General features: G+C 37.2%; 1 protein-coding gene across 2 annotated transcripts in view; it reads left to right on the forward strand.

Annotated features, from left to right (window-relative positions):
- The window catches only part of Pcif1 (Phosphorylated CTD-interacting factor 1), a 429,173-nt gene that overhangs the window by 300,563 nt on the left and 116,459 nt on the right, over nucleotides 1-12,151 (forward strand). For both annotated transcript variants that reach the window (XM_090384018.1, XM_090384020.1), the window contains one exon: nucleotides 3,818-3,904. In XM_090384018.1, the coding sequence (XP_090240144.1) occupies nucleotides 3,818-3,904 (87 nt within the window). The remainder of the gene's footprint in view (nucleotides 1-3,817; nucleotides 3,905-12,151) is intronic.

Here is a 12,151-nt window from a genome sequence, read left to right on the forward strand (position 1 = left end):
CTAACCTTCTTTGTGACTTGATTACAGACTAGCTTATATCTGCCAGAGGCTTCTGTGTCACCTGATAATTTATATGCAATCCACACATTTTTCTTCCGTGCAACGAGCCTCATTAGTTCATCTGACATCCATTTGATCTAAATCAGTAGGCCTCCCAGAGAACACTTTCATGGAACTCCTGAAAGCTACGATCTTGGACACCTGTATAATTGTGAGAGAGAGAGTTCCTCAACCAACAGTAATAATAAAAATAATAATAGTAACCTAACACAACCAACCACCCCATGCACTTGGGGGTGGGGGGATCCCATAAAGGAGAACATGTTTTTTATAATAATAAAGAATATATTAATAAAGTGTCCTTAGCCCACTGTGGTTCTGTCTGGCACTCAACCGCTATCCATTATGTTCAACAACAGCAAGTATGGATATACCCTCAAGGAAGGAAGAAAAAACTGTACACCCTTTCCCACCTGATGTACATGAATGACATCAAGCTCTACATGGCAACCAAGAAGCAAGTGCAGCAGTTACTCCGATCACCGAAGAATTTAGCAATGACATCAGGATGGAATTTGAACTAGACAAATGCAAAACCCACAGATTGCACAGGCAAAATTAGTCAGCCAAAAGTACCAGCTGCAAGACTGGTAAAGAGCTCAAAGCCACGATAGGGGAGAGATCTTCAAATACCTGGGGATGATGCAGGCTCAGCAGATAGAACAAGGAGATCAAGGCCTGCATGACCAAAAACTAACTCAAAGATTTAGAAGCCTGCACAAAGCCAAGCTGAACAGTGGGAACATAGTTAAACCCATAAACACCTATGCAGTCCCAGTGCTAACATACTCCTTCAGGATCATGGAATGGACTAACATTGAGCTGAAGGAGATCATGAGAGAGAAAAGGACAGATGACCAAGAGCCACCAACACCACCCGACATCAGCCATGGAGAGGCTTACTATAGCTCGGAAAGGAGGAGGAAGGGGCTTGGTAGACCTCATCGAGCAACAGAAGAAAGTGGTAAAGAACCTAAAGGATTACTTCCAGAAAATAAACAGTCCCACTCTACCAGGCCATAAGGAAGATAAACAAGCAGCACACCCCACTCAACCGAAGCAAGGAGACCCCCCACCCATATGGAACAAACAAAGCTAGAAAGTCAAGCATAGAAGCCATTCCATGGAAGACACTACAGTGATGTCCCAAAAAAGAATAACAGAAAATGCCAAAAACCAGTGGCAGTTTTAGGGTTTCCAGAAATGAAAAACTAAATTGAACTGGAGAAAATTTTTTCAGAAGGAATGTGAATGCCAGTGGGACAAAGTCTCCTTAACTTGCAAAATCTATTACTAACTGAAATAAAGTTTTTGAGAGAGTAAATTGAATAAAAATGAAGGTCACCTGATGAAAAATAAATGAAAATACTTGAAAAAGAATAGAAGAGGAATTCAACCAACTTTGTGAATGAGATTGCTTACTGGTCATTTTGTGAACAATCCAGTTTGCTTTAAATTTTCAATCTATGTAAGATTTTATTAAGTAATAACAATTGAATTTGGAATCCCCAGTACAGCAAAACCTCCCAAATTATGATCTTGGGACATGATCCATACTGGAGTGGAAGTTTCTAGGTTTAAGGTGGTTATATCATAGTCATTAAAAAGGAAAAAGTTTATTGAAAATAGATAAAAAGTAAAGAACTTTTTATTTTTGCCCAAAAAATGTGCATGATGTGCAGTGTTTATTTAATCAATGATTATAAAATACCGGGTATAAGAGCTGATGATCCAGTTGTGATTTATTTATACAATATGAAAGATGCCAAAAGGTGTACTTCTTAGTCTAATAAAACTTTAGGGCAAGAAAGCCTCAAACAGTGAAAATTCGAGCTATGATAGTTGTTAGTGTAATTATACAAAGGGTACTAGGAAAGTTTTGCAATACAGCTTTGTTTATTTAATTTTTTCAAAGTAATTTCCTCTACATTCAATACACCTCTCCATCCTCCGAAACCAATCTTTAAACCAGTTCTGCCAAGTTTCACTAGGGAGTAAATCACACTCGTTGTCCCAAGCCCGTAGAAGGTCCTCATCACTGGAAAACCGCCTCCCTTTTAGCTTCATTTTCACATGCGGGAACAGTGCAAAGTCGCAGGGAGCAAGGTCTGGACTGTAGGGAGGGTGCTCGAGAAGTTTCAGTCCTGTCGTGGTCAAATATTCGGTGCTGGCTTTGGCGCAGTGAGCTGCAGCATTATCGTGATGGAGGTACCAGGTGTCCATTCTTGACTTTGGCCGCAGGTTCTTCATAGATCCAATGGGCAGGCATTGTTCAGTATACCACTTAGCTGTGACTGTCTTCTGCGTGTCCAAAAAGACACGTTCCACAATTCCACTCGATTTGAAAAATACAGCTGTCATTTTCTTCTTTACAGATCGGGATTTTCTGACAATTACGGGTGTGTCTTCATCATCAAAGACTCAAACTTTGTTTTGAGCCTTGGTCGGCAGATCGTAATAGTACAGCCAAGTCTCGTCACCTGTCACGATGTTGTTCACATACCGAGATTGTCCCTTATCAAACTTTTTTAACATCTCCCGGCACCAAGTCACACGTCGTGTCATCTGCTCTTCAGTCAGTTGATGCGGCACCCAGAGAGAACAAAGTTTCTTCACGTGCAAATGATCTTGCAGAATCGAACGAATTGCTGGTGCATTTAGGCCCAAAGTATCGTCTATCTGTTGGTAGGTCACTCGCCTGTTTTCGTCAAGCATTTTCCTCACAGCAGTAACATTTTCCTCCGTAACTGACATTCGTGGCCTTCCCTGCCTCTCAGAATCCTCCAGAGTGAAATTTCCCCTTTGGAATTCTCTATACCACCTGAATATCGTTGTACGATGTGGACAATCATCATCTAGTGCAAGAGTCATTTCTTCTAAGCACTGGTCTATGGTTAAACCACGCACGAAATTATACCGCAAAACTGTCCTTATCTCATTTCGTGACCACGGTGCCATCGCAAGCACTTTACACTCTCACTACTAATGAATAACTGAGCCCATCGACTTGGCGCGGCGGCTACTATGCACGTATGAACATGTCTCAACATGCAGCAACAAGCAGCTTCCTGTGATTCACTGTTGCGTCATATTGCAAAACTTTCCTAGTACCCTTTGTATAATAACTTCATAGTTGAATTTTTAAGACAAAGTTTGTACATAGGCACCATTATTATAATTTCTCGTATTGTGAAATCCTTCAAGTTTCCTTCCTCTTAGGATTCAAAAAAGTAACACTTTCCCATTAGAGAAGTGGAACTTGTATCTTGAGGCCTACCTCCTGTAGATACCCAAAGGTATAAGAGCTGACAAACCCTGGGTACCTAAGTGTTCATGATGAGAGGCCATATAGCTTTGAAATGGTGGTGATACTCAACTGAGAAAAAGTAACAGCTCTAATGGGGAAGTGTTACTTATTCAAAGTATAAGAGGAAGGCAACTCTTGAAGGATTTGATAATATGAGAAGTTTATAATGATACTTAATGTACAAACTTTAGTTTGACTAAAAAATTCAACTATGTAGTAATGATGCAAATGTATTAACAGTGTCATAGCTATTTTTTACCTCATCTTATAGGGTTATACCACTCTAGCATAGTTGCATTGCTATCTTGTGAGACCACTTAACTTTATAAAGGAAATCTTCTACTCCCTCCTTCATATTCTTAAAGCCATAATTATAAATTTTAGTTATACTCCCACATACCTATAATGGTGATTGATTTATTCAGCCATTTATTTTTAACTATTCTATAGGAGCAGTTATACAGATGGAATTGTACAGATGACAGAAAATATGAGAATTTTCTTCCTCGAGTTTGGTGCATGCTGAAACGTTATCAGGTTGGTCTATGTATATATAGTATCATAATAAACTTAAATCAGCTTAGCAGTATGTTTTTAAGAGCTGCTAATTTTTTTTTTTTTTTTTTTTACTGTTTAAAGTATTAAAATATTTTTGTCAGATGTTTTGCTTATTGTAATTAAATGTCCTTAGACTGATCACAGATTGGATTTTATTAGAAGGACGTACTCTAGTGGTGTGCATGGTTGCTGTGCATATATGCAAGCAGCACTGCACTTTGGACCATCCCTGCACTCCTAATGGAGGTATTCAGTTTGTTTACTACAGGCTTGAACATAAAACATAACATAGAGAGCCTTGTCCGTGAAGCATTTTTACATCGGTTATAACTGTACTTGAGCTTCTTGTTTCTGTGTAGATTAACATGCATGTCTGTATATTCTAGAATTTTAATTTATATTTTAAAAACTGGTTTTTAAGTTTATAACTGAACCTAACATTTTGTTCCTATAATGAATCAAATATTCTATTATTTTTATTATTGTAAAAGTGTGCAGTTTTATTTCAATACAGCAGTTGAATAATAAATGCTGCACTCTGTTGTTTTTGTTGACAGGAACAGTGTTGTACATTGCCCTGGAGCAATTGCAATAGGTCTAAGAGAGTCTAAGAGTAATTGGTGTGGAGCAATTGCAATCAGTCAAAGACCCCTCAGATTTTTGGGTAGGAAAAATTATTAGAAAGAATGTTGAAACCTGTGGGTAAACTTTATTTAACCTTAAAGAACCATTCCTTCTAATAATTGGTCCACAACTTCTTTAACCTTTTATTGGTCACATGGATTGATTAGAAATTTGGTGTGACTACTTAAGAGATTTAAAAATAATACCATTATCCATGAGTAAACTTAAAATTACTAATATTGTTTGTGGTTGAATAACATCACTAAAAAAGGGAAATTTTTTATTTGTTAAAAATTCTAAGTGTCTTACCAGACTTGGAAACTAATGACTGCCTTAGAGGTGATGCCTCTCATTGACAGTCTAAAGGTGATGGTGTAAGTGCTTACCCATCAGGTGAGCACTTAGACTGCTAACCAAATAGGTCAGCAGCTTAAGTTAGCAGTAAATATCTCCACACGACTGCCTTCAGGTTTCCTTGCCACTATAGTACATCTAAGAGGTAGCCAGCCAACTGCATTGCATTAGGTGGTTAGTTACTTCCTGTGGACTGCTTGGGACTTTGGCAGTGATCACTGCCTCATCTTTGGTGTCGGTTGCTGCTAGAGTGGGGTAATAAGTCTAACAAGTAGGATGATGGTTGTAATTGGATTCAATCAGAAAATGGTAGAAGATGCTGTCAGCCAGTAGATGAGAGACCTGAGGCTCAAAAGATCAAAACCATAGAATTCTTCTCAACTACATATAAATTGTGTGCTTCACTTTAGCAGAACGGTGGGTATTATCATAAACTCAATGCTGGAGTTCAGAGTGCCTCTGCTTTATTACCAATCTTTGAGTGAATCACCATTTGAAACATACCAAGTTCCCAAACATTTCAGTGCCTAAAGTACAAGTGCAGGCAAATGAGAGTGGGCCATCCACCATTGGAAATATTTTATTTTATGGCCTCTAATTAACATGGAGTTAGCCATCTTTCAGCAGAGGGCATAAAGGTAGGGTTCCCCACCTCTGATCTACCACATCTGGTGAGTATGGGCTTGGCAAACCCAGGGTCCTGAGCTGGATATCATCATTCTTCTCTTTCTTGGTGATTCCTTTATACTTCTCTCTCTCTCTCTCTCTCTCTCTCTCTCTCTCTCTCTCTCTCTCTCTCTCTCTCTCTCTCCCTCCCTCTCTCTCTCTCTCTCTCTCTCTCTCTCTCCCTCCCTCTCTCTCTCTCTCTCAGGGGGTAACTCGGGGAATTTTTTTTTTTTGGCTGGTGCAGCATAAGCCTCAGGCTTCCTTGTACCATATGGCTAATAATAATAAAACTGTAGGTGTACACCCATGATAACTGCAGATTGTCAGTAGGATATACACAGGAAGCAGGTTGGATTGAGGCATACGTTGAGATGCACACTTGTCCCACAAACATTGCATACCAAAACTCCCTCTCTCGCCCACCAAAAAAAGTTCAAGGGACCAAAATATGTCCATTTCAATTTAATTGGGTTTGAAGTATCCATTCAAATACTGAACATGTACTGTAATTTTAATCAAGATAAATTTGGCAGGTACTCTGTTTTAATTAACATTGTGCAGAATTTTCATTTAAAATATTAATAATCTTTTAGTTTCACCATGGCAGACATTCATAAGTAGGTGTGCAATACGTTAATTTAGTCAATACCTAACAGTTGTGCTGTTGAGAAATTCAATAAATTTCTTGCATGTGATAATAAGATTTATGAGATTCATTTTTGCTGTCATTTCAAGGTGGCTTGATGTAAAGATCATGAATAGATAGCAGTCTAATTCTCAATATGGATTTTGCCACCATACTAGTCACAAAATAGGTATTACATTGTCTATATAACTACATATGCTAGAGAGAGTGTCTTGGAATGTTACAGGTGACCCCCGCTTAACGCTGATAGTTCGTTCCGGGAAAACAGAGCGCTAAGTGAATCCACGCTAAGCGAGCGGCATATTCCCATAAGGTAACATATGTATTTGTGAGTTGCAGTCTATTCCATAGGATATTTTCTAATCAATAATAATAAATGGTAGTGAAAATATGCACCAATGTCGATTAAAAATATTTAATATTCAAAATTTTGTACATATAAAATATTCTACATTATATACACATATAATTATCAGATAATTAACTAACAAAAATCATGAATTTATTAATTCGATGGCCCTGTGCTCTCGAGTTTTCGTATCTTTGGACTGAAAAATGTGTCAGTTTTGGGTTGTGCTTTGGCCCTCTTCCTCTCATTGTACAACATCATGTAGGGATTCATTTCTTTCTTCAAATTTCTTATTACCTTGGCACTTCGTTCCATGTCAGGGTCGTTCTCCCGGAAATAATCACACATTTTTTCGAAGTGTTCAAAAGCTTCACTTAGTCCTTTTGCAGTCAGCAATTTCATCGGTTCTTCATCTATAGTATCTTGATCATCATCTCCCTCAATAGCAAGCTCTTGTTCTTTTATAATTTCCATTAGTTCTTCATTAGAGAGGCCATCCCTGTCGTTGTCGATCATCTCTTGTACGATGTCTTCGTTAATTTCGTGTAATCCTGCTTCTTTTCCGAGCTCAACAATTTGTGTTTTAACATTTTCAACGGAATCATCAGGTTCCTGGGAATGCTTTATGCAATTTTTCCAAACTTTCCTCCACACTCCATTCGAGGTTTTCTGAGTCACTTCATCCCAGGCACTTGAAATGTTGTAGATGGCGGTTTTAATGTTATAGGATTTCCACAACTCCTTTAAGCTCGGTACATTTTCAGTGTTGATGGCTTTAATAGCTTGGGAAAAGGTGTTCCTTATGTAGTACGCTTTAAATGTTGCAATTACTCCTTGGTCCATTGGTTGGATCAGAGACATAGTGTTTGGAGGCATGTAAAAAACTTTTATGTGATTGTTCAAGTCTTCTAAGCTCTCTTTGCTTGGGTGTCCTGGCGCATTGTCCATGATTAGAATAGCTTTATAACCAATGTTATTTTTTGCACAATATTTTTCCACTGCAGGACAGAAGAACTCAGCATACCAATCAATGAAAAGCGGCCTGGTTACCCAAGCTTTTTTATTAGCCTTCCAGATTACAGGTAGGTTTGATTTAGCTAAACCTTTAAGAGCCCTTGGATTTTCGGATGGTAAACTAAAAGGGGTTTTAATTTAAAATCCTTCGCCGCTTTGAAGCCTGGCATGTTTTTTTCTTCTTTCGATATGAAACTTCTTTTAGGCATTAGTTTCCAAAAAAGACCTGTTTCATCTATGTTAAAAACTTGTTGAGCAGTATAACATCCCTCTTCAATCATTTTAACAAATTATTTTTTGAAAGTTTCGGCTCCTTGTTGATCTGCACTTGCAGCTTCTCCCTGTATTGCTACGTTGTGCAGGTTATAGCGCTTTCTAAATCTATCAAACCAGCCCTTACTAGTGTTAAATGGTTCCACATTTTTTTCGGGGTGAGGTTTCTTTAAATCTTCATATAGGCTCTTCACTTTTTCTTTAATAATAATTGAACTTAACGGAATTCTACGTTGAATGTTGTCTTCAATAAAATTATGTAGAAGTTTCTCCATTTCTATCATAATAGCCGACCTAGCCCTGGTCAATTTAGTTGCCTGCAGGGGAACAGCTGTTTTTCCAGCTGCTAAAATTGATTCTTTATTTTTTATGATTGTTCTTACAGTAGAACCTGCCAGTCCTAAATTATTGCACACATCCACTTGTCTTTGACTGGAATCAATTCTCTTCAAAACGTCTAATTTAATTTTCAAACTCAATGTTTTTCTTACCTTTCCAATCTTTGCACTGTCTCCAGACATTGTTGCTTTTTCATTCTTATCCGCCATAACTCTCTGCAAATGTAACTGCGTTGCACTGATTGTGATATGATGTTCGAGTACAGTAAACTGTCTGTATGTCTAACACTGTATGCACTGAATGATATCTAGAATTCCTCTGGCAAGTGAGCTGAAGACGGTGACAAATGTTTTATTTATCTGAAAAGTTCAATTTTACCGTGCAGTAAAATCAAATGGTTGTTTATTGCAGGAAAAGTACCATAAATCAATTATGGCGTGACTCATGGAGAATGTTTATGGAATTTCCAAAACAGTAAAACAAACAAATTTTATGTACTTCGGATGACCACAAGGTCAGAGGAGTTCAGAAGACAAGAGAATACTGTACAAGAAACAGCACCGCATTTAGCACTCATGGGATTGATCGTGTGAAAAACATTTCGCAAGTTATAGTTCCCACAGTAAAACAAAAGAAGAGATAGGGAGTAAATCTATTTTTAGTATCTTTCTATTACAGGTCAGAACAGAAAAATGCAGACTTCGTAACAACATATGACACTGGATGGTAAATTTTTTCAACTTGTGTACTAAAAAAGAATTTCTCCCTTGAAACTATCCACACCAAGAAAATAAGAGCATATTGAAAGTTTCAATTTTGTACATAGAGTAGAAATTATAAAAATAATTACTGTAGTTAATTTCATGGTGGCTATTTTCTCCTTTTGCCAAAAAAAAAAAAAAAAAAAAGGCTCAAAACAGACTGGACTGAAGACGGATTTGCCAAAAATTCAATCTGTATGCTAGTAAAATAGCGTTACAGTGAGTTTTGACAGCGTTATAGCGAACCGCTTTATAACGGGGGCCTGCTGTATTTGCTGTTTAGTACTTGAAATCCATGCAAAGGGGAAAAAAAAAAAGTTTGATTACAGTTTCTTAATTTTATTTTGGGCATGCAGAATTAAATCTGTTTTCTTTTCTTTTTTTTTTTTTTGCACATAAGTCGCTACAGAAATGATTAACTGTATACTAATTAAAATAAATAATATGTAATAAAAATAAAAAGCCCATGTATACCTTGTATGCACAAAAGATATTTTATGTGAAAACATCTTTGACGAAAATGTGAAATAGAAATGACGTAAATTACGACACTTCCTAAATGATGTCAATGCTGTCACTAATGTTGATTTGGAAAAGTAAGTAGAGGACGTGAGCACGCTATTTACCGGTGGAAGGTCAAAGATGTTATTACCAATTCCGGCCCATTTGAACTTGTTCCTCATCATCATCCCTTTCTCATACTTTTCTCAAACCAGTTCTCTTTCCAAATGTCAGTAGAATCTTCACGTCTGTTTTCTCGTTCCATTTCTTTGTATGATTATCTATTGTGCTGTCACTCGGTAGGTATTTAAGTTACAACAACTGAACTCTCAGACATCAATTAACCAAGCAAAATACCAAGCAGGCTTTTGACTAGTAATTTCGACAAAGTTGAGCATGTCAATGTATAATTTTCTTGTAATTTCAATGATGCCAAACTCAGGATACTCATTCATAATTTCGATAATTTTATGTTGTAAATTCCTAGTTATTTGACGACATAAGCAGCACAAGAATATCTTCCTTACATGATGAATTGAATATCCATGTTAGACTTTAAAACATTAAACACAAAAGGATTGAAGGGGTTATGTCATTTTTGATGAGGTTCTCATTTCTGAAAGACTTCTGGCTGAGTAATACCAGCTCAAAGTAAATCGATATAATATGATTCCGAATGAATGCGATTTTCTTTAAAGAAGTGACAAATACTAGTATATTCATTGTCGTCTATATTCTTCAAAATTTGTTGTATTCAGCATTATATTTGACTCGTTCAGTATCTGCTTTTGGCATGGGAATTAAAATCATTGTAGATCGTGATGGCATAAATGGAGCTTCAAAACTCCAAACTCAAAAAAATAAAAGTATGTTTATGAGTTTAAAGTTTGATATTACCAGAGGCTTTTGCAGTAGAAACAGACACGAGCTGATTTATCATAGCTATCGTTGCATTCATACCGTTTCCCATGGGTTCTTTAGGAGCATTATTAAGCCACAAAAGAATGCTGAAATTCAATCCTTTTAAAATGGTTCACGACGTAATATTGCCGAGATGGGCTGAAACGCTTAGACTAAAGTAAAGTTAAAATACAATCCACAAGTTTATTAAAATTATTTGCACATGTTACGGCATCTTCATTAACTAATGTCACCTTTTCCATAAAATTAAGAGCTGCTCTCTCGTCGGGGATATCCAAACCATCGTGCTCTAATTTGTATAAAATTTTTAGCAATTTAGGCTATCCGATTTTGTTTGCACTCAAAGTTAAGACGAACGTAGTTTACCCAATTCTGATTTGCAAACAGATCTCTTTTACATTGTGTCCAATAATAAGTTCAATTAGGAATCGATTTCAAAAACACTAAATTATTTTCAATTCAATTATTGACGTATTCTCGAGATTGGATTTGTTCTTTGAGCTTAGTGTCTTTTCTGATGTATTTAAAAGGCAGCTGTTAACGAATCTCGAGTTCTTAGTCTCATTATTTCCATGGCCATATAAAGAAGATGATAAGGCGACATCACTCCACGCCGATCTGAACGATGAAGTTCACTTGATGCCATCATAAACAGTGTAACTTTTAAATTATCTGTAAACTCTTGATACTGACTGAGTTAAATTTCTAGGAAAGGACAATTCTTTGGCATGTTCATCAAAAGTAACTATGTGGAACATTTCGTTCACCAGGAGCTATTCGTAAATATTTGTCATCGCTCTGCAAAAGAGTTCGTTGTTGAGCGACTAAACTTTCTTCAATAGAGCCGCCTCCGTAGCCAGGTGGGAAGGAGCAGCAGTGCGTAGCACACGCTTCTTGATTAGACCGGGGTTCGAACCCGTCACCACCAAATACGGAGGATGCGGAAAGGTCAGGGAATGACCACCACATATCCCGGAGCAATATGGCCTTAGTTGCTAATGCTCCTAAAAACCAAATAACAACAACTTTCTTCAATAGGCATAGTTTCATTCATTTCACCACATGTAGGAGCATGATCATATGATCATGTTCCATGTCTTCGTTGAAGAATGCTTCATCAATCTCGATATCATACAGGTGATACAAGTAGATACTTTCATAACTCTTACACCTTGTTTACAAACCAAGCCCTTTAAATTACTTGATTTGTGAATTTTTCTTACGTTTGATGTGAACGTTAACGAAATAATTGTCATCTATTCTTCAAGGCAAATAATCGATCATCAAATTAACATTTATAATTTGGCCCAAAATTCCGTACTGGCCTAAACCATGTCTTAGTCTGCCGACCGGGTGGGTAAAGTACCTGCCTAGCAACCCAAAGGTCGCGGGTTCGAATCCCGCCTTGGGCTTGGATCAAAGTACTGCAAAAACCTTGGGAGGTGCATTATGGCCACAGAAGCCAATGCACCAACTACCACCAAAAAAAAAAAAAAAGTCTTAGTCTTCTAATTTGCGTGAATGGTATATGAGGAGAAATGAGCCCCTCTGTCACTAAATCAAATCGAGGCAGACGAGGTGAAATAGCAGGATAAATGAAACCGTTCGTCTTCGAAAAATTTTGGAACGGAATCATTTTTGAAAGATGCTTGACAAGTATTCCAAGCCTTCATAGTTTTTACATCTGCAGTTGGAAATTCTAGAAGTAACAAATGTATTTTTCAGAGTTTAATAAAATCTGCTTCTCAAAATCTTGCAGATTTTATTAAACTCTGCAT

This window comes from Mastigoproctus giganteus, chromosome 10, assembly GCF_048544385.1.
Source record: "Mastigoproctus giganteus isolate SK-2022 chromosome 10, ASM4854438v1, whole genome shotgun sequence".
NCBI classification, from domain to species: domain Eukaryota; kingdom Metazoa; phylum Arthropoda; class Arachnida; order Uropygi; family Thelyphonidae; genus Mastigoproctus; species Mastigoproctus giganteus.